The sequence below is a fragment of the Candoia aspera genome, chromosome 8 (genome assembly GCF_035149785.1).
Source record: "Candoia aspera isolate rCanAsp1 chromosome 8, rCanAsp1.hap2, whole genome shotgun sequence".
NCBI lineage: Eukaryota > Metazoa > Chordata > Lepidosauria > Squamata > Boidae > Candoia > Candoia aspera.
Window position 1 is genome coordinate 77,110,853 of NC_086160.1, and position 25,761 is coordinate 77,136,613.

General features: G+C 48.7%; 2 protein-coding genes across 5 annotated transcripts in view; one reads left to right on the forward strand and one right to left on the reverse strand.

Moving 5' to 3' along the window:
- The window catches only part of PAIP2B (poly(A) binding protein interacting protein 2B), a 178,146-nt gene that overhangs the window by 150,801 nt on the left and 1,584 nt on the right, over positions 1-25,761 (reverse strand). The gene's annotated exons all lie outside the window — the stretch shown is intronic.
- DYSF (dysferlin) overlaps positions 1-25,761 on the forward strand; it is a 128,876-nt gene that overhangs the window by 59,823 nt on the left and 43,292 nt on the right. For all 4 annotated transcript variants that reach the window (XM_063310330.1, XM_063310332.1, XM_063310329.1 and 1 more), the window contains exons 29-35: positions 3,175-3,348; positions 10,596-10,689; positions 11,070-11,147; positions 17,284-17,465; positions 18,982-19,122; positions 21,170-21,199; positions 22,278-22,304. In XM_063310330.1, coding sequence (XP_063166400.1) covers positions 3,175-3,348; positions 10,596-10,689; positions 11,070-11,147; positions 17,284-17,465; positions 18,982-19,122; positions 21,170-21,199; positions 22,278-22,304 — 726 coding nt within the window. The remainder of the gene's footprint in view (positions 1-3,174; positions 3,349-10,595; positions 10,690-11,069; positions 11,148-17,283; positions 17,466-18,981; positions 19,123-21,169; positions 21,200-22,277; positions 22,305-25,761) is intronic.

Here is a 25,761-nt window from a genome sequence, read left to right on the forward strand (position 1 = left end):
TCAGTGCATGTGTGCACAATTATGCCACACAATCTTTTTAGAGGTAAAGCTGCATTCCTGCACAATTGTGTAGCTACGGGGGTGGGAAAGTCTCCCTGGAGTCAAACTTCGCATGGATGTACCATAGTGGACTTTAAAAAAAGAATCTGAAGCCTTCGGCTTCTCCCCAGTTGCAGCATTCTGCTCATGGCTGTGTGCGCTTACTGTAAACACAAAAGTTAAAGCACACAGGATCTTTCACTGAGCCTTCTTTTCTTCCATGGTTATAACACTGTGCATTGTTTCCAAGGCTTGATTGTATTATAAAGAGAATCAAAGAAACATAGAATAATGGAACTGAGCAGGACCACAAGGAATATCTAATCCAACCTTGTGCTGTGTGCAGGCAAACTGAGATGGTTCTCCAACTCCTTCTTAAAAACCTCTGGAGGTAGATTGGTTCACTGTTGAACAGATCTTGCCATCAGGACGTTTTTCCTTATATTTAATTGAATGTTAGGAAGCTGAAACTTGTACCTGGTTCTAATTGCTAGGAAATTATTAGAAGGGGGTGGTGGGCTCCAGTGTGGAGTCAAACCAGACTGTATTCTTGCAATGGCTGGGAGATCTACAGCAGTGTTTTTCAACCTTGGCAACTTTAAGATGGGTGGACGTCAACTCCCAGAACTCCCCAGGCAGCATACGGGAGTTGATGTCCGCCCATCTTAAAGTTGCCAAAGTTGAAAAAACACTGATCTAGAGGGATTATCTGAATTAACACGTATTCCATTGATCCCCTGGCAGGCTTGTTGATGTCAAACTGATGTTACAATTCTTTGGGTGATTTAACCTTCTATGAATACATACTGTATATTCATACAAATATACACAAGCAACCCAACCAACAAGCCACTTTATTGCAGCCACAGAGCCAACTTAAAACAAAACCAGGGAAATTAGCCAGGTGGCAAAGGAAGAGTGGAGATATAAATCTACATGTGTTTCAAGCCATCTCAGCAGTATTTCTCCATCCAGATTTCTGGGAGGAATGGCGTGGGGAGCAGTAATTTGGGGGAAAGGAATAGTTGATAGGGGCAGAGTTGGTTCCTTCCTGCCTCAAGATGGAGCCATCCAGCAGCTGCTTTGCATGGAGAAAAATGTCCCTGGGGAGAGAGCCATCTGGGGCAGTGGTAAGCGTGGCATTTGGCCTGCGAGTGAACAAGCAGTGGTCTTGCTGAGCAAGCTGGATTCTACCGGCAGTGTTTCTGCTCTGCTCTAGGTGTCTCCCTCAGACAGCAGATACCTCAAAAACGCGGAGAAGCCCCTGGCAGTTTATATATGCTACTCCTGAGCTGTGAACAGGAGGCATGTAGAAGTGGTAGTTGTGGAGATGAGCTGAGGGCCACCATTGTGGAACTTAGCTTCCTTCTCCAGCAGTAGGACAAAGCAGCCCTTCTCAGTTATAAGAGGACTTCCTCTGGTGGAACCTCACTCATGTTTGGAAACTGCCAAGTTCTCTGCTTCTGTTACCACCAGAATAGCTGAATATAGAGCAAGCTGTCCCTGAAGATGTACAGAGTGGCTTTTGCCAACTCCCTTTATCAGGCTCAGTTGATCATCCCATCCAGGCTAGAGGACAATGTGGTGTCAGGTAGGGTCCCAGAATTAAGCAACAGATGATGGGCTTGAGACCATAAGCTCACCAGATTTGTGTTACGTGTTGACGTACGAGGACTGCCACTGGTGGAAACTGAGCTGGACACCGTCACTTCTTGAACTTGGCTCAAAAAGAGCATTGCTTAGCAGATTGCATGAAGCCCATGCTAGGCTTACATTTATTGGCTATTCCTTCAGGAAGCTTTGGATTGAGCTCTTCCTATATCTGTTCAGCCTGGATTTGTCTAGGGATGGCTAAAGCAAATGCTTGCTGATGTGGGCAACTGTGTAGAAGAAGGCTTGAGTCCCTGCTGGACTAGTGGCCCAATTGAAGCTTGCCCTTTCTGGCCCTCAAGTCAAGGTGAGCAGAAAAAGGCCTTCCATCTGGGTGGGCCACCTGTATTTCTATAGATTGGGCTGACTCTCCAAGGAGAGAAGCAAGAGGGCCAATTTTCTTGCTAGGAGTCACCCATGCTCACATTTTATTTAAAGGGCAATTTATAAAGGACTTGCTGAGAATGTCTCCTGTTTATTTCCATGTGGTTGATGTGGGATTCTTCCCACTGGAGGATGCCCCAAGTTGGAGGGTTAGCTATTGCTGCATGTATAAAAAATGCTGAAATGCGGACAAAGAACTTTCCATATGCCCATCGTGGAAAATATGGGAAATGTTTCACATGCTTGCCTTAGGATTAAGCAAGTTATCCCACTTCACAGTGCATGCCAAGAATGTGGATTTCAATAAATGTTTAAAACATAACTATGAATTTGTTGCATTAAAAATAGAGCAAGATGTAAACAGGCAGATACGCAGAGAGTTCCTAAAGAATGACACTGAAAATACATAAATGGATCAGGGAAGAGTGTTTAAACTTGGGGAATATTGGGTTCAGTAAGATAATAAATCTAATCGCAAGACCTGCTGAAGTTAGGACTGGAAGCATTTCCCCACATGGCTCTAATCATGGCACAAATCTTCTTCACCAGCCTCTTCCTCTGCCATGTCCTCATGATGTTCTCTTCATCTGATCCCTAACACAGGCCTTCAGTTGCCTTCCGTCGCACCTGGATTCCGGTTTCCTTCCGTGTCCTGACACAGATTTGGCTGAGGATGCATGGTGTCCTTGACCATTCTCTTGGGGGCATAATCGGGGGAGCCCTAGAAAGGGAGGCTAGCCTAGCACCTCTTGCCCACTTTAATGGGCGTGTCCTCTTCCCTGCCGTCTCCGATCACTGTCCTCCAGGGTCATCCTGTTTGGGGCCATCAGAGAAGAAAATGGGCCACTTTCTCTGTACCTGCTGGTCTCTACGGCCAGTGTGGTCAGTGTGAGGGATGGAGGCTACATGGTGGGGTGGAACCTTCTCACCCTTTTCTTCCTTGTGAGGGATGGGCTGGTGTTCACATAACCGCTGTTGCATTCCTTCTCCAAGGTTATCTCTAGGCCCAAGTTTAACCCACGGAGAACTCTGAGAGGGACGTCAAGACTAGTAGCTTCCTTGGTTACCTGTCACTGAAAAAACAAATCCTCTTCCCTGCAGTGTAAACAGGAGGAGCTGGAAGGGGAAGGCTGGGAGTACGCCTCCCTCTTTGGCTGGACGTTCCATATGAAGTACCGCAAGACGGATTCCTTTCGCCGCCGGCGCTGGAGACGTCGGATGGAGCCCCTGGAGCACACAGGTCCAGCAGCTGTCTTTGCATTGGAAGGTGCCTTGGTAGGTGCTGTATATCCCTCCTCACCCAGCCATCCCTCCTTTTCCCCAAGTACTTCCTTCCGGGAGAGCTATGGGGTTGGCCACATCATGGAGAAGACAGTTCTTCTGACAAGCACAAATTGAAAACCCTCTGCTAGTATGGAGCCCCAGAGCCACGGCCATCATTACCCTAGTTTGACCTAAGTTTGCACAATTGGAGAATCCCTTACAAAAATACAGGGAGAGTTCAGTTTCCTGAAGGAGTCACTCCCACGTCGTGGAGCATCATACCACACAAGGTGAACTGGATCAGAAGCCTTAAGTTTGGTCTGAGTGCCGTGAGCTGAAGACCCTGATTGACCTAAGCCAAAACAGAGGTATGTCTAGCCTCTGTTTTGGGAAAGATCAAAGTTGGCTGGATTTGCATCACACGCGAAGCCATAAGCCATGGTTTACAAGCTAGGGTGGTTGGGTTCATATAATATGCTACTCTTGGTGGAAGATGCCAGCTGGTTAAACAGGACTCCAAGCTTGAGCAGGGCCTTGGAAGTGGCTCCTCATCTACGTCTGTGGGTCCCCGTTTAGGCTAGAGGTCTGGAGAGTAGAGGGCGAGCTGCAGCTCAGGTCTCAACTCCCCATCTGACTTCCCACCATGCCCAGGAGAAGCACAGGTTGGTGGAGGTGCTGGGCTGAGTCAGAAGCATGACTCAGAGCCAGCCCCCGGGAGAGGGGCCCTGGGACCTGCCAGCTTGCTTGGCCCCCAGCAGACGGCTGCAGGATTGATGTGTCTCCCCCAATTCTTTCCTGCGCCTGGAGAGACCTTCAGAGCTGACTGGGCAGAGGGGCATCTGGGCCAAGGCTCAGGACCTCTGACGTCTCGCCCTCAGCCCGGCTCAAATGATCTCATTCCAGAGCAGTGGCAGCTACCTGCCTGCCTTGTTTCCCTGCCATATGTGGCTGGAATCAAGGCTGTGTTGGAAGGAAGGGATGAAAGGTGCCCCCTCCCCACAGCCCCAACCCTTCCCCATTCCCACATTTATTTTCTTAACTAATATCCTGGCTTTCTGAAGACATTGGATTTCATAATCTTCTGGCTTTTCAAGGGCTCCAGCACAAAGACGTTATTATATCTTTTTCCTACCCCTGATTTTTCTCTTTTATGCTACATTTTGCCCTGTCCTCCTCCTCCTCTTTTTTTTTTTTGACATTTGGACTACTTTTTAAACAAGTTAATATATAACATTTAGTCATGTGGTTTTCTTAAGAAAGAAAGAAAACAAGAAAGAGATCTTTCTATGTTTTCTTATTCACCTTGAGATCTGGCCAAGTTGTTGTGCTCCATAATTTTGACTCCACTCTCTGGAGCTGGTCTGGCTGGCATTTGCCTCTAAACAGGGTCTTGAGGCAGTTTAACTCAAGGCCTTTTTGGGATGCTGCCCCCCGGCCCAAGCCCTGGCTTTGTCATCCTGTACAAAGGATCTGGGGGAGGGCTGTGGGCAAGGGCTTGACCCAATCCTTTACCAAGAGAGGCCCCTTTTTCAAACAGGGAGAACTAGGGGTGATCCTAGAAACCCAGCATGTCCTACTGGTCTCTTGGAGCGAAACCAGCGTGAGCTGAGAATTTGATGGAGGAGAATCAGGCTGTCCAGGGACGATGGCTTCCTTCTGCCATCGGAATGGCCTCTTAAAACCATGTGAAGGGAAGAGTTCTCCTTTAGGTTCCTGTGGCTTCAGCCGCTCTGAGAACCAGACCATGGGACATGTGGGTCCTTCTTTGGCCATCCATGGTGGCTCCTCTCTTGTCTGGTGAGGGTGGGTTGCAATGATTCTGAGCATGAAGATGCAAATGTGTGTCTGTACCAATGGCACCAATATATAGAAGGGTTGTACTTTTGCGTGTGTGTGTGTGTGTGTGTGTGTGTGAGTAATGCTCATGCAGCATACCCCCTGGTATGGGGCCGCACTTGCACAAAGTATGAAATCTGCTTAGGGTTGTTCACTCAGGGTGCTGGGCAAACCCGTCCATCTGGTGAGTTTGTGGGTCAGTCTCTTTTGAGGACCCAGAAAGTGGGTTAGCACAGTCCCCAGGAGAATGTGGCCACTGGGTCTGTGTGGTTGGTCCTTCCTGTACCAGCTGTGGGCAGCTAGCTCCAAAGGAGACATTTTACAAGCTCCCACCCATCTCTGGTTCCATGTTCTTGAGGCTGAAAAAGGCAGGGGGGTAGGGGGCCAGGGGCAGCCAGGAAGCTCCTGGGTGGGTAGCGGGAATGGAAATGGGACTTCAGCCTTAGTGGGGTGGTGGGGCTGCCTCCCCCTTTCTTTTCCCAACCTCAGTCTTGGGATTCTGGAATGGATGGATCTTTCCAATGCTGATCCTACCTGGGCAGTGTGAGTCTGCCCCTTGAGGTTACTGATGGGTGGTGGAAATACTCTCCTCTGGCTTGGTTGGGGTGGTGACACTCTTTGGGCTCACTGCTGCAAGTCAAAAGGTTTTGCAGGTACGTATGGATGGGGTACAGGAGGAAAGAACCTTTCTGTATGGAATGGAGCCTCGCTCTTCTTCAGCTGAGCCCTTGCCTATTGCCTGCTTCCTAATACTCTAGCTGGAGAAACTGTGAGCTGAACCTGGGGCCTTCTTGAAGCTAAAGAAGGTCCCGGGTGTCTCTTCCTTCCTTGTGGGGGAGATGGGCGGTGATAAATTTGATAGATAGATGATAGATAGATAGATAGATAGATAGATAGATAGATAGATAGATAGGCAAGCTAAAGATTAGATGGGCCTCTCAGGCATTACTTCCTTGCAGAAGAATTTTGCTCTTGGTTGTCTCCCCAACTCAATTTTCATTATCTAGAAGCCTGCTAGATGGAAACGTAGAAGCAAAATGTTTCTTGCCACTATCATCCTCGTCATCAACTTCCTCATCTTTCTAATCCGGCCAAGTACAGATACATTTGCAGTTAAAAATAATTTTCAATTACAAAATTGCCAAAAGAGTTTGTGAGTGCAGAAAAATGGTAGAAGAATTCAAGCAAGAGAACACAATAACGAGTGCTATACCTGATAAAGGGCATCTCCGTCAGGATAGCCTTGGCATTCTGCAGAGGCACAGGCAAGCCGTAAGAAACAGGCAGAGGGTGGCTCCCTTCTCCATGTGCAGGCACAGACCTACTTCGGTGCCTCTGCTCTCAGCTTACTCAGGCCTAGTGGGCAAAACTAACTCTGAAGAATTAGATCCAGCTCCGGACTCCCCCGGGCTGTGTTTCTCAACCTCGGGAACTCCCAGAATCCCTCAGCCAGCATGGTTGTTGAAGTCCACACCTCTTAAAGTTCCCGAGGTCAAGAAACGCTGCTCTAGTGGGACAGCGGATCATCTCAGACTCTTCATGTCTTGGGGTTCATGGTGCTGCCAAGGCTTTTGGCCAAGCACTGCTCAGTGGTTTGGGCAGATTATATAATTTGGAGAATCTTCTGGACTTCCCCTTTTGAATGGGGACCTTGACCTGGGGACAGACCAAACCTTTTGCTTTGGGTTTGCCTCTTGCCTCCCTCTCAAATGGGCCGCTCTTGTTCCTCTTCTTAAAGTTATTGTTTCTCCTTGGAGAGACGGGGTTCCCAGCCAGACTTCCATTTGGGAGCTTCCCTTTAGTCTTAGTCTGGGAAGTTTCTAGGAGGTGGACACACTGAACGAGCTGCCGATCAAAAGGCCTATTGCACCTATTCCCTCTTTTCCTTCTTAAGTATTTTTTAAGGTGATAAAAATAGACAACCCAGGTGGGCTACTAATGTTAGAGAAGATGATCATGTCTGCATCCTTTTCAGAGTTGGTGAATGAGGCCAGGTGATTTCACAATGAAAACCCCACCTGCAGGCATCCTCAAGGAACAGCCATCCCTGGAAACACAGAAAGCTGGCATATAAAACCCTCCTGGGGGAGGAGGAATTTACCTGAAGTCAAGAAGCATTTTGATTACTGATAGAGCGGGGCAGGTCATGTGAAAAGCTTCCAACGGTCAGGTCTCCTCCAAGCAAGAAGGCATCCTTTTCCTCTTGTCCCACATCTCGCTTTGTCTCACTGCATTTTTTCTTTTTCCAAAGACCCCAGCCGGCTCTGACCACCTCACACATGAGCCTTTATCATGTGATGTTTGTCAGGAATGAGCAAGAAGTATGCAGGCAGCATCTGGTGCCAAGTCCAGAGTCCGATTGGCCCTTGACCCAGGTGACCCAGGTTTACGTTCAGCTGTGGAACTGTAGAGGGCAGAAATAGGAGCAGAAAGGAGTGAGCCTGCTTGGCCTCACCACGCTGGTCCTTCTGCTTTTGCAGACGTAGAGCCCACAAGGTTAGCTTCTAAGCAAAGGGATTGGAACTGCAGAGAAGGTGGGAAGAAGAACTGTGATGCTATTCATCAGGCTCTTGAGGGACATCAGCCCTTGGGTCTTTTTTCAGGAAAAAACTGCTGGTGAAAAGGATTGAGGGCAAGGAAAGGAAAACGGGGCAAAGAAAGAATAGAAGGTTTGAAGAAAGCATTTTGAAAACCTCCACATGACCTGATCATCTCAAACTGAAAGAACCACAAAGTGTGGTTCAGCATGATGATTGTGTCTCTTCTGCAAGGAGACAACGCTGGACTACCTGAGAACCCGACATGTTCTCTAAGCCCAGGCAGGCCCCAGAGACTGGCAATCCTATGCTCAGCCTTAGTTTCTGGCTGTTGCTAGACATCTGAGAAGTGAATATGGGGAGCTTTTTGTTGATCCAGGAAGTGTGATCATCTGGTTGTGCCTGCAGCCAGACATTTTACCCCAATGGCCACAATTAAGGGAGTGATGTCAGGCTTGGAAATTTGTGCACCTGGGAAGAAGAGATGAAACCACAAAAGTTCTCCAACCAAATCCCTGTTGACTTGAGCTTTATGGATTGATTGATTGATTGATTGATTGATTACATGCCATCAAGTCACTGTTGACCCTTAGTGACCACATAGATAGATTTTCTCCATGACAATCTGTCCCTAACCTGGTCTTCCAAGCTCTTCCAAGGGTGCCCCCCATCACCCCTGTAACTGAGTCCCTCCCCCTCACTGCTGGTTGTCCTCTTCTTCCCTCTCCTTCCACCTTTCCCAGCATCAGAGCCTTCTCCAGAGAGCTGCGTCTTCGCATAATGTGTCCAAAGTAGAATAATTTGAGCTTGGTCATTTGTGCCTCAAGTAAGAACTCTGGGTTGATTTGTTTGGTGATCCATAGTTTGTTTTCTTGGCCATCCACGGTCTTCTCAGGAGTCTTCTCCAACGTCGAAGTTCAAAGGCATCAATTCTTCCTATGCTGCTTCTTCAGTGCAACTTTCTCTTCCACAGAGTATCACAGGGAATGCCATGGTTTGCATGAGTCTGATCTTTGTAGGTAGAGACACATCGGGGCATTTGAATATCTTTTCCAAGACCTTTGTTGGCTGCCGTACTGAGTGCTAGTCTGTGGCATATTTTTTGACTGCGTGTTCCCTTTTTTAGATTGAACCTAAAAGGCTGAAGCTAACCACCACTTCAATATCTTCATTGCCAATTCTAAGGCTGGGGAATTCTGGGAGTTGAAGTCCACCCATCTTAAAGTTGCCAAAGTAGAGAAACACTGCTCTAGAGTGACCGAGAACAAGTTTTCCCTCTCTTCTCTGTAACAGCTTTTTTGGAATCTCAGGAGGACAATTGTGCCCCCTCTTCCCTTGGGTCTTCTCTGAATGACACCTTGCAGTAGACATCTGTGTAGGGAAATTGTGTGCGTGCATGCTAAATGAACAACAATTTCAGGAAAGGATTGTGTTCAGGAAGCATGGGTTAGATGCTGCTATTCCATTTTTTCAAAAATGGTATTTGGTATGTAAGTTTATTTTAATTTCTTTATTCTTCTTAAAATATTATAGGTACTCAAGTAACAAAACAAACTTTAAACTTAAAAAAAACTTTTAAAAAATTAGAAAAGAGACAACCCCAACCAAATTAAAAATATAAACTGATAAAGAAAAAACAATCTACTATATAATTATCAATAGTCACTGGTTTACTAATGAATACACTACAGGCAGCCCTTGATTAATGATGGCAATTGGGACTGGCACTCCATCGCTAAGCAACACGGTTGTAAAATGCAATGTCACGTGACTGCACCGACTTACGATGGCAGTTGCAGCAGTTCCGGTTGCCGTCGTTAGGCGAATCCCACATAGTTGTAGCATCCCGTGGTCACGTGATCGCCATTTGTGACCTCCTGCCGGCTTCCCCATTGACTCTGCTTGTCAGAAGCTGGCAGTGAAGGTCGCAAATGGCAATCACGTGACTGTGGGACGCTGCGACTGTTGTGATTGCAAGCTGGTTGCCAAAGTGCCTGAATTGCGATCACGTCAGCCATAACTGCGAGAAACAGTCATAAGTCCCCTCGTTCAGTGCCATCATAACTTTGAATGGTTGCTGAATTAGTGGCTGCTGAACGAGGACTATCTGTATATGATACTATCAGTACAAAATATTATTGTAAAATACCACAAAATCTCGGCCATAGCAACACATATTGCTGCATCCTTTGATTAGTAGAAATATTGCCTTTTCCAAAGCAGATAGACCACACATTTCTGACAACCATTCCTTGATATCTGGAATAATATCACATTTCCAATGTCTCAGTATGATTCTTTTAGCCCCCCTGCCTGCTGGATACAAGCATAATTCCTGATAAACAGTCAGATTCCAAAGCTGCAGTATATAGTTCAACATTACTTTATGATCCTTAATACGTAAAGATTTCCCCATAAATCTGTTTATAAACATGAATATGCTATCCAGAGAGATACCTGAGGCCACAGTTCCAGGCTGGCTGGACTGCAGCTCCCATCAGCTGCCACGTATATCTATCCTGGGGGCAAAGGGAGTTGGAAGCTAACCTATCTAGGCAGGGTAGATAGGATGTAGGCTTCAGACTCAGGAGAGCCAGGCTTGAATTCTCACTCAGTCAGAAAGCCAGCTTGGGGCCTTCCCCTCCTGCTGAGTAAGGAAGTCGAGTCAAGTGAACCAGCAGTCCCTGTTCGCCAGCCGTTGGGCAAAGGTGGAAGAAGGCTTCTGACACATCAGATGTGGCAGTGCTCACACACAAGCCTAGCTTGGAGATTCTTGGGCGGGGGGCAGAGAGTGTCTCTTCATGCAGAAAGTCAAGGGGGGGCTTGGAAGAACCTTTGCTCAGCATCCCCTCCCCGTGGCCAAAATGAAATTGGCTTCTCCTTTAGGGTGGTGTGACAGACGACAAGAGTGATGATGGCAGATCAGTGTTGGCACTCAACTTTGGTGTGAACCGACCAACCATTTCCTGCATCTTTGACTGTAAGTGGCCCTGGGGGTGAAAAATGAACCCGTGGGTTAGCACAAGACAGGGACTGAAATGGAGGGTGGGTGGGGGGCACTGAAAGTGTTCCAAGTCCTTTGTGTCACTTTCTGGGAGAATTTTATTTCATTACGTTTGATCTGCCCTATAGCTGGAATGCTCCCATCAGATTTCCCTTGGTCTAAAGCTCCCAACATGATAAAGGCTATAACCGAGGACACCAGAAGGTACCAGGTTGAGAAATACTAAAATAGCCAGCAGTATGGAACTCCTTCTTGAAAATTATCTCTAGACCTTTAGTTTTTGAGCAAGATGTTCACTTCAGTACTGTTGCTTTTATTGTTGTGTTGTTCACCTCCCCTTTTTTCTCTCTTTAAAGATGGAAATCGGTACCATCTCCGTTGCTACATCTATCAGGCAAGGAACCTGCTGGCCATGGATAAAGACAGTTTTTCAGGTAAGCTGAGCTGCTTTGGGATTTTAAGCACAGGGCAGATGTTCAGAGGGGCAAGTTACTCAGTGCCATGTGCAAGTTTGGTTGTCCCGTTGTGGGAGAGAAGGAGCATGACAGTGCTTTTGAAAGCATGCTGGGGAGATCTAGGTATGAGCAGATGTTTTCCATCGGAGCAGACACAGAAGGGGCATGCGAGCTCTTTTAGGTCACCTGAGAAGCTACAGGGAAGATGGCCACAAACTCTTTTCCATGGTTGCAGAAACAAGGACCAGAAATAATGGATATAAGTTGTAGTTGCCTAGACTTCATTTAACTATAAGGAAGAATTTCCTGACGATAAGATCTGTGAAGAGCGGAACAGTCTATCTACAAAAGCTGTGAGTTCTCCACCTCTGGAGACCTTTAAGGAAAGTTGGGAGAGCTACCTCTCATGGATAGTTTAATTGGTTTTCCTGCACATGGCAGAAAGTTAGGCAAAAGGCTCCTTAGGGTCTCTTTGCAGTTCTACTGTATGAATCTACTTTGTCCATCTGTGCCAATAAAATGGTGGGTTGGACTTCTAGCCCAGAAAATGGATAGAGAGGCAGCTGATTTCTACTTTGCTTGCAGAATCCTTAATATAAGGTTTGATCTCAGATAGCGGATCTTCTAAGTGTGGATTGGCTGTATCACCCCTGTGCTTTGTGTGTTCATGATCCAACCAGAGAGAAGAAGAGTTTGGCAAGAGGTGTAACTTACCATGGCTTCTTCTGCAGGATATTTTGCACTTCTCCCACCAATGAAGAGAAAGAGCAAACTGGAAGTTCACCCCAGCAAGTTTTAGTACATTCCCTGATGGATTGGTTGGGGAATTCTGGGAACTGAAGTCCACACATCTTAAAGTTGGGAAACATTAATCTAAATCACTGTTCAAATATCTGAATCCTTATTAGTCAATGTATAGCTAGTAGCAACAGGTTCATTTTCATTCCATGAAAACAATTCAAAGGTGGAAATCCATGCATATTGAGTAGAAATAAACCACTCTTGCAGCTTCTGCAGCCAGATGCCCTCCAGATGTTTTGGACATCAGCTCCCATAATTCCCAGGTTGCATGTTGGGAATTCCCATGCTGGGTGGGAATTATGAGGGTTGAACTTCATCACATCTGGAAGGTGTCCGGTTCGTTAAGGCTGCAGTCAAAGTGTAAAATCAACAGAAGGTAAAACCAAACTCACATCAACAGAATGGAGATATTTCTACAGCAGAACTAATTTGAAATTATTACACAACAAAGCAACTGGAAGTCAGAGGATTAAGGAATGCAGACACCAAAATTCATTGCCTGGTGCTGGAAGAGAATAAGGTTGGCACCAGGCAGACACTTCTTTGTTTCTTAGCCAGGGGCTACTAATACAAGGATCTTTTCCCAAATAGCCCATCACAGTACCATCATCTATGTGGTCCCTTGAAGAAGGCCATTGAAGATGGTCTCAGGAGTAGAAAGGAAGAGATGAGATGAGATGAGATGAGCTCCTTTACATACTGTGGCCTCAAGCCTGGGAGGGACCTTTTAGATGGAATCTAGAAACCATCTGGGAGCCAGTAAAGAAGATTCCCCAAAACTTAAGACAGTGTCTGGTTCCATATTGACATTTCCAGACTGTTTTCAAAGGCAACTTTGTAAATGTGCTGGGGGAAGTGGACGAAGGAAGGGAGAATTGACGTGCTAAGGCTAAAGGAGGCTGAGGTATCATCTTGCCTTCTCAAACTCCTTGGAATCAAGGGGCAATAATGAATTAAAAAATTAAGTGGCTTATAGCAGCCCACACTTTTTTTGGGTGCACATTGGCTTCCGGTTTCCCCTCTCCTCTTCCCTTCCAAAAATATAGATCCAGGCAAAGTCACTGAAGCCTTTCCACAGCAAATATTCCCTCTCAACATGGTTATTGCACGTGAGAGACATGACAGCCCTCCAGAAAAATAGCTGAGCATTTGTCAGCTTTTTTTGTCATGTTCTAGCAATTAATAGAAACAAGATGGGTGGGATAACGAGATGCTGAGATGAATGGAAAGGTGTTTTTCCTCTCAAAGGTCTGGTGCTGAAATTGCCTTGTGAATGGACACCCCAGGCTGTCCATCCAGGATTGCTCTCATTTAAGTCCAAATAAGTATATCCTGGTTTCTGGGCAGGAACAGTCAGCAACTGCCGGCAACTGTATGATAGGGAAGCATGCTGTGTATGCTGTGCTTTGTGGTCAGAGCAATACATCCAGGGTGAAAGGGGCACTGGCCATGGCACCCTGCTTTGTCTTTGCCACTGACAACACCTCACTTGCAGGCTTCCTGCAGTGAACTGTGGTTGCAGCAATTAGCAAAATGCCAGGAAAAGCACCTCACCCCAGACATCAGGTGGCCTGGCAGGGATTCTAAGCTCAACCCCACCTGCCCTACATCTGAACGGTGCTGCTTGAAGCCACAGGAAAGACAGGAACAGAAGACCCAGGTGAGGGGGCAGATGAGAAGAAGGGCATCCTTCCCACTATAACTTGTAATACGTCTTTGGCACCTCTCCTTGGTGACTTTCATCTAACGCAGGGTTTCTCAACCTTGGCAACTTTAAGATGTGTGGACCTCAGCTCCCTGAATTCCCCAGCCAGCCTGTTCAGAGGCGCAGGTTGCTCAGCGCCATGTGCAACTCCCGCTGTGGGAGAGAAGGAGCATGACAGTGCTTTTGAAAGTGTGCTGGGAAGACCTAGGGATGAGCAGACATTTTCCATTGGAGCAGACACAGAAGGGGCATGCGAGCTCTTTTAGGTCACCTGAGAAGCTACAGGGAAGTAGCTGAAGTGCTGGTCTAAAGTAACCCAAGCTCAGCCCCTGCATCCATGGGTCTTGTTTCTCTGTGCTTCAGTCAGCCCCTTTGTGGTAGCCAAGGTGTTGTGTTCTGGAGTGCTCAAGCCAGCTGTTGGAGCTCTAAGGAGCTTCTGATTGAACAGCAAATCCAGACCGTGGGAGGCCTTTCCTCATGGGCCATTGCATCTGAGCTGGGAATGGGAGGGGGGGTTATCCTGGGCAGGCCATTTGCAGAGGCTGAAGGGCCGTTCTCTTCCTGAAGGGGTGGGTGGGAGGCTGCGGCCTTGTTTTCTGCAATTTCAGGTTAGCAATTGTGTGGCAGAGCAGTGGACAGAATGAGGTGCAGGGAAGAGGGAGTGGGAGCACTGGAGATGCCCAGCAACAGTGTTAAGGTCTGCAACAAGTATTGCTCTGCAGAAGGGAGCCGTTAGCCGACAGCTTCTTTGGCTGCTGAGGCTGTCTGAAGGTCTGGGGCTACCAGCCATAGTGGTGGAGTCACAGCCTTTCCCAGATCATGCCAGTTCCTGGTGACTTATGCCCCAATCCCTCCTGTGGTTTAGGTTCCCTCTCCTTGTTCCTCCACCTCCTCCTAGGAAGTGGTCGGGGAGAGGCCGACCTCCTTACAGATCTAATTTAGAAATTCTTCACAGACACACTCTGTGGAACAAGATTTCCAAGGCCAGTTATCATAGACGAGGGGAAAACTCTTGCCAGGGTTCCTTTTGGGCAATGTTGTGTTTGACCAAACCACTGTTTTCCTCTGGAGAATGAAACACTGCAGGGCTAGTGCAAGCCATTGACATCGGACCTCTGCGCTTCATCAGATGCACCCACAGGAAGTTCCTATTGTTCTGGGGGCGGCCTTCTCATTGGCTTGATGGGGAGACTGTCCTCCAGAAAGCTATTTTGCCCACAGTTTTTAAAGAGGAGCCAAGCGATCACCACCTTTTCTAAATTCGAAGGGATCTGCTCCCTTTCCACAGTAAATCTCTTCTTTCTCCCTTGTGTGTGTGTGTGTGTGTGTTTGTGTGCATGTTTGTTGCCTTGAACTCAAACTCTCTCCAAAGGATGATCTCATCCTGCCTGATTGGCTGGGCCGAGGGGGAGTCACTTTCTTTGCATGGACAGCAGCCAATGACAACACACGGGACAGACGTAGACAAGATGGAATTGCGATTTGCTGCTGGTTGAACAAAGCATAAAGGAGTGTTTGAAAGAGACCTTTTCAGGGCCATAAAAATGAAACCTGATATGGATGCAAAGCTGAGACAAAGGGTCTTTTTAAAGGGTTTCAAAATTGGGTTTACTGCAGTGCATTCAGTGTTCCTCTTACTGAAGACGAAAGAAAGCAGCCAGGAAGAGCTAAGACACGACTTCCTATCAGGAGACTTACTGCAGCAGTCTAGCTGGTTCAAGGTCCACATTAGGTGGGGATGCCAACAAAGGCAGTCGGGGAGGGCAGAAGCTCCATATTCAGTGCCCTGCATCAGAGAATGGGCAGCAAGCCATCTGGGTTTCCCAGCCTCAGGAGAAAGAACGGCTTCAAAGCTTCTGGAGATTAGACCTGGAGCAGCAGCAAAGGTCTCCATTGTGCCCCTTGGCAGCCAATCCCAGAAATTCAAAATGATTAATTCATTTTTCAAGATGGCATTAACTAGAACCTGAAGAATCAGGAATGATTGTACTGCTTTAAGCAGGAATGGCAAGGTATCCGTTGAAGCACCAGGTTCAGCTCCCAGTGTTGCTATTTGGTGGCCTCCTTCAAGAGAATAATAGAACTGGAGACTCACCAAGACCTACCTTTAATTATTCTCAGAGGGTTCCAAGAAATGGGGTTTTTGACGTTATAGCTCTCTCAAGAATGCCACCTCGCTCTACGTGCACCATTTCTGAAGGAAGTCTCCTATGAAAGCCCATGGAGGCATCATTTCTTGGTCATGGTAATAGGATTAGGCATGGTGGAGTAGACATGTGTCATGAATCGCCAACAAGGCAGCAGTGGTGATGAATTAGCTTGGAATTCAAGGAGGGCAGGCAAGGCCCAGGACTCTGGGTGGAAGATAGTGGAGCTGGAGACAAGGGAAGGCAGGTAGAAATGTTGCTTCAGCACCGGTTCAAAGTTTTTTTCAAAGTGACACAAGATGTGTGGTCTTGGCCCAACTTCTTGGAGAAGGCCTTTTGAGTCTTATCTTTAACCATGTTGGAAGAGCTGGGACACTTGTGGCCATCTCTGGGCTGGGTCTGGTGAAGGCTGGATGCCCAGAACAGAGGAACTTTCATTCTCTGAGGATGCCAGCCATGATATCTTTCCAGATACTGATGATAGGAGGGAGACAATCCTGGATGTTTTCTTCTTCTTTCATTGACTATGGAGGTCCACAGAAGGGGTTCTTTGGCATATTTGGGGGAGGGGGTCTGGGTATGGTGGGAATTGTAATCCATTGCATTGGGGGGTCACTGTACTGGAGAAGAGAGGTCTAGAAAGAGTGGGTCAGTGCTTTGAAGACACTGAGAGGCAGTCTTACAGGTAGCCCTCAACTTACAACCACAGTTGGGACTGGAATTTTCATCATAAATCATTGCAGTTGTAAGTCGAGTCACCATGTGACTGGACATGATTTTACAACCATTTTCACAGTGGTTGTTAAGAGAATCACTGCAGTTGTTAAGCGAATCCAGCTTCCCCAATGGGTGTTTTTTTGCTGGAAAATGGCAAAAGTCACTTTTTGAGTAAGATGGGTGGTGACGAAGTCTGAAATATAAATAAATAAATAACACAGCAAAACGTGATCACGTGACTGTGGGATGCTGCAACTGGTCGTAAATGTGAGCCAGTTGCCAAGTCCCCAAATTGTGATCATGTGACCATGGGGCGGGGGGAGGATGGCGCGATGCTTTGCAACCCTCGGAAGTGCTTTACAGTCCATTAAGCACCCATTCCAATGCTATCGTAACTTTGGACCATCGTTAAACAAATGGTTGTAAGTTGAGGACTACCTGTACAGTCTTTGAAGTACTGGACTAGGAGTGGGGAGACATGGGTTCTAGTCCACCCTCAACCATGAAAACGCACTGGATGACTTTGGACCGTTCGCTCTCTCTCGGCCCAATCTATCTTACAAGACTGTTATTGTGGGGAAAAAGACAAGTCTTAAACATGCATGCCAAATAAAAATACTAAAATACTAGTGCAGGGCTCTTTCCCCAGTGCAGATATTTCTCAGCCATGATCCTGGGCACAATGGAAGGTGGACCATCAGATATTTTCCCCCCAGAAACCGTCTCCCTCTCTTTTACTTCGCAGATCCCTACGCCATTGTCTCCTTCCTACACCAGAGCCAAAAGACAGTGGTAGCCAAGAATACGCTGAACCCAACATGGGACCAAACGTTGATCTTCTATGAGATTGAGATCTTTGGGGCCCCCCAAAATATCGCTGAATCCCCTCCCAACATTGTGATTGAAATCTATGACCATGACACCTACGTAAGTGTGCAAAGTGCAACAAGAACTTTGTAAAGCAGGTAATCTCAGTTCGGTTTTCATCACGGCAGAGATTGTAGAAGTGGATTAAGAACATAATAATGATATTACAACATAGTGCTGTAGATCTATGTCCTAAGGGACATCAGGGATTGTAGCTCCTTTGAACTGGAGATGCTACTTGAATTCCATGCAAAACAAATGCTCTTCGCTGAACCCCTGTTCCTTCTCTCTCTCAACCTTTCCCTCTTTGGTGTAGACCAGTGTTTCTCAACCTTGGCATCTTGAAGATGTGTGGACTTCAACTCCCAGAATTCCCCAGCCAGCCTGCTGGCTGGGGAATTCTGGGAGTTGAAGTCCACACTTCTTCAAGCTGCTAAGGTTGAGAAACACTGATGTAGAGTGTTCCCCTTAAGATTTGGCAGGTCATTGGACATCGGATGTCTTTCTTTTCTCTAGGGGAGTGCTGGAAATTCTGGTTCTCTTTCTTCCTAAGCTCCACCACTCCTTCCTAACATTTTCTACCTCTTCCCTTCAAGATTCTGGGGGCAGCTGTGACTGCTAAACTAATTTAGGATTTAAGAGAATCTGGTAAAGTAAGGTCTATGTTGACAATAAGATGAATTCTGTCCTCCTGCGCAGGAGAAGGGTCCTGCTCTCCCTTTCAGCCTAGATTCACTGGAAGGAAGGACCATGGAAGAGTTGGGTGTCCCACAGGGCGATCTGGGGCTACTCCTCCACTCATCTGTGGGTGAAATGGTAGGCTGCCCTTCCGATAAATAGGGCAGACCACCCCATTCATTATGATGGCAGAAAGACCTTGAAGGAGAACAGTGAGACTTCATGCAAAGCCAGCCTTTGCTTTCCTAGGTGAACAAAGAGATCAGTAGCAAGATGCTAAGACCTGAGGGACCAGGTTATGGACAGATGGCCATGGAGAAGTCTGAGACAGCCGAGACCAGGGTTGGGCAGCTTGAGGCGTTTCCCTGGGAGCTCTTCTGTCTCAAGTTGCCCAGAACTGGCAGCCTGCTTCCCCGCCTTTTTCTGCAAGAAGACTGGAGGGGAAGCTCTCAATAGGCGTAAGAGTCGGAGGAAGATTGCATGCCCCTTCTCCCCCAAACAAATTACCCCGGGCAAACGTTAACTATGGCCCCATCCACCCAATGGCTGGCCTTGGACTGTACCAAGGCCCATGTTGCATTTCCCATCAGCAGCTCCCTGTGTTTTGGGGCTGCAGCCCAAGCACTGTCTTCGACTTGCGGATAGCTGCTCGTACATCCCCGTCTCCCAGCCAGCTGCTCCCTGTTCCCATCAGCTGCTTGTGCATTCAGGGGACACAATCCCCAGCCTGCAGTGATGTGGCGCCAGGACACACCCGGAAGAGGGATGAGAGGGTTGCCACTGCTGGGCTTGTCAAACAGCTCCGTAATTTTTAATGGCATCTCACCTGCTTCATTGCCATAGTCTGCCTTTCCGAGCTCTCAAGCGTGGCCTTAATTCACTCCCTCCCCCTGACCAGGGTGCTGATGAATTCCTGGGCCGCTGCATGTGCAAGCCAAGTCTCGACCACACGCCAAGATTGTCATGGTATCCCATTGTGAAGGGCAGCCAGACCGGAGGGGAGCTGCTAGCCGCATTTGAGCTGATTCAGCGAGAGAAGGTGAGAGCAGGGGAGTTGCTGGGAGGCATTGAAGCACGGTGCTCTCCTGGACTTCGCAAGGAGAGGACCAGGGGGTGTGAAGCTGAAGGAGGGCGAAATGCAGCCCGGTGGAGGGGGACCCTCCTCAGGTGGGATTCTGCTTCCAAGAACACAGGAGAGGTGGGAGGATCCCAGCCATGATGCCGCCACACTCATCATGACACAACTGATATTGCTGGTGATGACACTTGCCCCACCCCCCAAGTGGCCATACATCCCACCCTCCTGGCTGACTGCGTCCAGCTCAGGCCTGGTTATCTCAAGGCTGCCAACTGGCTCTCTCTCCGAGCAAGCAGGGGCATTGCAGCCGTGGTTGTTTTGAATGTCTAAGCTGCTAACAATAAATACTTTTAATGCAAAACATAGAGCACTGAGTAGCCAGTTCCTTTATTCCCATCAGCATAAAGTAATTCTAAAATTCGTGTCTGTGAAGGCGATGGCAGAGGTGGGGTGCTAAGAACCACCCCCTTGAAAGGGATTTCCAAGCAGGTCTGGCAGATCCCGCAGGGCGAGCTGAGCCTCCTGCTACTGTGGGATTCCCACTGCTCCTAAAAAGGCCCGTCCGAAACTCTTTGTGCAACTTTTCTGCCTTTCTTCCAACTTTAAAAAGCCTGGTGCTTACCACACGGTGGGGCTCTTTGACTTAGGAGAGATGCTTGAGCCATCCTGCAGTGCTTAGAAGGCATGTGCTACTTCCTTGGGCCTCTGGTAATGGCTCTGGAGAAGGAGTCGTGCTCTTCAGAGAGCCTGTGGCTTCCCTAAGCAGAAGGCAGGAGATGACGGTTCAAGCTGAGCTTGGGTGACCTCCTGGATATCCTCAAGCAGCCATTTCTGGGCATCAGAAGTAGTTTGCCACTGCTGCCTCCTCCTCCCCCCGCCCCCCGCCTATTTCTTGCATAGTCTACAACCCTGGGATTTCCTGGCAATTTTCTAACCAATAGTTACTAGGTTTGGTCTTCTGGGACTATTGGAGATCAGCCAGAGGTGGGCTTTCCAAAGATTTTAAAAAGGTAGGGGAGACGCTTGAGTCATCTGTAAGGTTTAGAAAGTAAATGCATAGACAGTTTTCTGGAGGACAAGAGTTGGCATTTTTTCTGGACAGTGTTTGCCCCACTGAGGATGTTTTGGCCATAAAACACCCCAGTTCCCTCCCAGGAGGTCCCCTGGCCGAATTCTTTTTGTTTCCCACTTCTGGTCTCCTCTCTCCCCATTTGTCAGAAAGACTGAAGGGACAGTGGTGGGGTCAGGTGGGTGAGGGACATTTTTAGCCCATGTACCTGCTCTGCCTCCTGCTGGTTCCTTTCCTCTCCTCCTGAGCCTGGCTGGAGCCCAGGGGCTGGGCTGAGGCCAGCTGGTGTGGTCAAAGTCCCACCAGTTCCAGGTCTTCGTCCTGGAGGTGAGCCAAGGAGCAGCAGAGGGAGCAATCTCCCTACCTTTGTGTGGGGCAGGCCAGGGGCGTGCCGTGAGGCAGACCCCTTCCGAGCCCTCGTGAGGGAAGAAGGAGGCAGACCTCGCCAGCTGGCCCACTGCCCGGTTGATGTTGGCAAGGGTCAGCAGGGTGTCTGGCTGTGGTTTTTGCAGTTGAAGGGAAATGGCTGGCAGCTGCTCCCAGGCTGATGTCTTGGGGGGGCGGGGGGGGGGGGCACAGCAGAATTAGGCCTGCCTTGCCTGGCAGATCAGAACCCTGTGCTACACCACGGCAAGGCAGGAACCATGGAGCTGAAAGCCTCTGAGCGGCGGCAAAGTCTGGGTTCAGTTTGTGAACTGCGACAGCGGGCCGTGGGGTTTTCCTTGCACGGGCCTGGTTCTCATGCAGAGCACTTTTCCTAGGGAGCGATTGTGATCTGACTGGTGCTGAGCCATCCTCCTAGGATGAGGCAGGCTTTCTGCATCTCTGAAGAGTCCAACGCTTGCGCTGGGCCATGACACTTCTCTGCCCATTCCAGAGTTTTCTCGCTCCTTTCAGAGTCAGGCCCTGACTTGGATATTTGCTCTTTGTTCTTTTTAGCCTGCTGTCCATCACATCCCAGGCTTCGAGGTAAGACCATCGCAGTGTCCATAGCAGCCACATTTTCTGCTTTGTGTCATCACTGAACTGTGCAGGATTGTGGCTGAAGGCAACAATCTCTGTAGAATCCAGAGCTTTCCTCAAAATGGCGACATCACGATGCCAGCGTGTGACGTTGCGAACATGTACAAAAGGCATAGAGCTTCCATCATGACACTGCAGCATCCATTTGGTTATCTCCCCCCCCCCCCGACTCCTTTCTGGATGCCCGTAGTGGGAGGGACACAAGCATCCTGTTGGGAAGCAAAGGTTGGGTCTTGGTGCTGCTGTGCAGGATGGGACACACTTGCTCAAATCCCCCTTCCTAACTGGGACTTTTTTATCCCTGGGCGGAGAATGGGCTTTTGAGAGTTCCTGTTAGACTGACTGTGTTGCCAATATTTTAGGTCTACCTCAGTCTGACTATAGGCCAAGTCGTTGGGACGTCTAGCCAGACCACAGCAGCGGCAGTTCCTAGCCGACCTTGGCTGCTCTCAACCAAGCTAAGCAGAGTTGGACCGGGTTAGTGCTTGAGCAGGAACCACTAGGAAGTCCCAGAGCTACAGGCTAGACTGGGCAGTAAAAAAAAAACAAAACTATGAGAAGACAAGGGCCACTACTTCTGTGCTGTTGCCAAGAAAAGTCCATGAAGGTGCCTGTCCAAGTCTTAGGAGGAGTCATGGTCAGCTTGAGTGAGCCCACTGACTCTTCTTTGGCCCCGGGCATTGGTCTGGCGATACGGAGGGCCAGTTAACTCTTCCCACGAGTCTTTTTAGAGGGGATTGGGTCCTTAGCTTTCCAAACATTTCACACTGATCCTGTTTGAGTGGCAGGCTAGGGTAAACCAGAAAACCTGTGCAATATTTTAGAAGTGGCTTCCTTCTGTGTATTAATTCACTGAATGGTTTCAACGTTAGAGACAAAGTGTAAGTTATAACGATGGCATTGCTTTTAAAATGTCCAAAGTGGCATTTCTGACTGTTTGCTCTCTCCGTACCCATGGATTCCGTCTTCCCTGCCCTGCGTTCTCTGCATCGCTCCTTGTGGGACAAATGGGGAAATGCTGCAGACGGAGCTGACGTCTGTTCTGGATGAGGTGAGCTCCTTGGGTAAGAAGGGTGTCCCTCCCCTGGTCCTGGGGTGCTCACGGTCACACACAGCCCCTGTTGAAAAAGGGAGAGAGGAGGCACAGCTCCACAGAAACCCTTTTAGAAGTTGCATTTCCTTTAATGAGCATCTTTAATCAAAAACATCATCGGTTGAATAGTCCACAAAGGTCAAGGTCAACATGTTCCCTTTTTAAAAGCATGGGTTATGTGCACATGAGAAGGGATCCATACCCAGAGCTTCCTCAGGGCTTCTCCCACTTGGCTATAACCACGGCACAAACACGCCCCACAGCAACTTCTGTTCTCTACTCAGAGGTGCCCAGATTTGGATGAGCTGCCAAGGCTAAGTTGTGTCACAAAGCTCTTCCCTTTTCTTCCCATCCCCACTGCTTGCTGGCAAGGTGGACATGATCCTGAAAAGCAGGGTTGGGCTTCTCAGCTCAGTTCAGCTCAGCTCCCCAAAACATGAAAGGAAATTGGCTCTGGAGACACCCACCCCTGTCAGACACATACTCTTAAAAGTGCAGGCCTTGGGGCACCAATGTTGCTCAAGCCCCCTCCACCAGACTCTCTGGCCAAGTGCTTGTACCACGATGTGCATGGGTCTAGTCAAAGCAAAGGGCAAAAGACAGACTTCTGGCAGATATCTCCACCAGCCCCAAGGGATGGCGAAGGGGGAAATCTGGCTTCCTTCTGGACCCCCCATCCGAGTGTGCATCGTCTGCACCCTGGTGAGTGCCTGGGCTCACGTTTCTCTCTCTTCTGCTTCCTTTTCCCCTTGTTTTGTGCCACCTGGGACTGGCGCACTGCAGTTGTGTGCCCCTGCCTTCTATTATGAGGGGCTTCTACAATGGGTATTTTTTCACTCTGCTTATCCCCGTCTTTTCCTTCTCTGCTTGCCAACCCCTTGGGCTGGAGCAGCATGCCGAAGAACCCTGGAGGGCTATTCCTGGAGGGTGAGGCTTTGGGGTCACAGGAGGGGGTCCCTGAGCCAAGGCACCCCACTGTCATCTCTTAAATTGTGGTGTACAAGCAAGAGCAGGGCTACTCCTGAATCTACCGCCGATTGTGAGTAGTCAGATGAATGCAGAAGGCCAACGATGAAAGCCATCTGATGGCTCGAGGGTCCCTTGGTCTAATCCAGTGTTTCTCAACCTTGGCAACTTTAAGATGCATGGACTTCAACTCCCGGAATTCCCCAGCCAGCTGTGCTAATCCATCAGGGGCCCCGTGTTTCCAGGTCTTTCCCATAACATCCACAGCCTGTGAGTTTTTCCTCTTGGCCACTAAATGTTGGATGCCCCCTCCCCACGCCAGGCAGATAGCTGTGCTCTTTCGGCAGCCGCTCGGGCCCATCAGTGCTTTGCCTGCTTAGCCTTGCCCCTGCCCCCTGGCCCCCTTCTCCTGCCTAACACAATTGGCCAGTGCCCATTGGGCAATCCCCCACCCTTTGCAGATGTGGGAAGTCTCAGCTCCAGAGCCCTGCTGCAGACAGGCAGCCAAGACCCCTGCACTTTGGGGAGGGAGGAGCAGCTGCAGGGGGGGGGTGTGCTTAACCAGCACCTGATGTCCAGTAGCCCTCACCTGCTTGACGGCTCCTGCAAGGACCTCCAGCTTTGCTCCCCAGTCCCTGGTGTCCTGAACTGAGACTGGCATCCCAAACCTGGAAGCCTATGTCTGTGCTGGCTGTGGATGCTGAGAGTTAGGGAAGGCTGCTCTCCATAGCAAAGCAAGAGCAGCTCCTGAGCTGGACTTTGGCACTCCCGAAATGCAGCTCTGGGGCGACTTCCTTTCGCTTTCTTCACGTGCTTTGCACAGCTGGTCAAAGGCCGCCTTCAGAGCTGATGGGGCCAGGATCCACAGGGGAGCTTCAGAGATTTTGCCCCTTAACGCCCACCAATTACAGAAGTGCAAGGGGAGGAAAAAAGAGGAAAAGTCCTCATTCTGTCTGACGGGGGAAGTGTGCTCTGGAGGCTGCAGAAACGATGCTGACTAGGGACATCCGCAGGGAGGCTAAAGGAAAAAAAAGCCAAGATCATGGCCACAACTTCAGGAGCTGACTGTTTTGACCTTCCTGCAGGTACCCCTGCCAGATACTGGCAGCCACCTGTAGCTTTAGGCGTGCTCTGTTTGCACTTGCTGGAACGTTGCTGATGCCCTCCCAGCGTGCTTTTCCAAGCATCCTATTCCCACCCCTCTGCTCACAATCTGCACCGAACGTCTGGCTTCACTCCCGGTGCCCTGTTTGCAGCACCGTCCCGGAGCTGCAGTGCCCACTCCCTGGAGAGCTGAGCCCTGGGCTGCAGGGGATGGTGGTGGGTGCTGCAGCCATCCCAGGGAACGTCGTTGCTTGCTTGCTTGCTTGCCTGCAGACCTCATCAGGTCCTGCCACTTCCCAGCTTCCTTCCTGTCTGAAAACAAGTCTGAGCCTTGATCCTCAGCATTAACTGTTCATTAATATTATTGATAAACTGTTTGTTATTCCTCTGACTAACTACTAGTCTGAAATCATCTAAGTAACTACCAGCGGTAAATCCACAACTGTACGTTAAGCCTCTACCAAGCTGGGCTTTTGTTTCTCCAGAGTGGGATCATGCCCCATTGCCGTCACTCAGGTCTACTCTCCGGAAGGTGCTTCATCTCAAGGCCACCCTCTGCCTGGGTCCAACCCTAAACTTGGGTTAATGAAAAGTTTTCATGGAACTCATTACTCCCAAATGAAGAAACCATATTTGGGTTGCATCTGGTAGCCTTCTCCATGTAACCTGTTAGGACAATGGCTGGTTCCAATGACATGCTGAGCCAGCTGTGGTCCAGCTATCTTGTGGCCTCCTCTAGCAGGTTCTGTGAACCTGGCCTTCATGCCAAATGGGCACCTGGCGTGGAGGTGGTGGGTGGGGTGAGCGAAAGGTGTGGAAGAAGGTGGAACAGGTCAATTGGAGAGCTGCGCTGTGCCTGAAACTCAAAGACCTCTTTATCATGATCAGTGCTTTGGGCGGGAGGGGGGTCACTAATTCATAGCATAGAACAGTGAGATGTAAATCAGTGAAATGCTCACTTGGGGGGCATCTGCAAGGAGGTCAAGAAAATCTACAGTAGATGGTGTCTGCAATTGTGTAGTTGAAGCTCCATTCCTTATTGCATGTGTCTTGACTTTTTGACACCTCCCCGCCCCTCCGGCCACCCCAATGTGGGAATAGTTGTTTAGGAGCCAACGGGCACATTTGGAATTTGGGGAGGGAGTGTTAAAGAATTCACCCAAGACACTTAGCCAGCTCAGTTTAAGACTCGGGCTGCATCAGTAATTAAATTTGAATAATAAATAAATAAATAAATAAATAAATAAATAAATTTGTGCAATGTGCTGAGGCTGGTTAGTTTTAGCTCTTGACTTATCTATCATGTCTCACCTCACCTTTAACTGGCTTTGCACCTTGGTGTGTT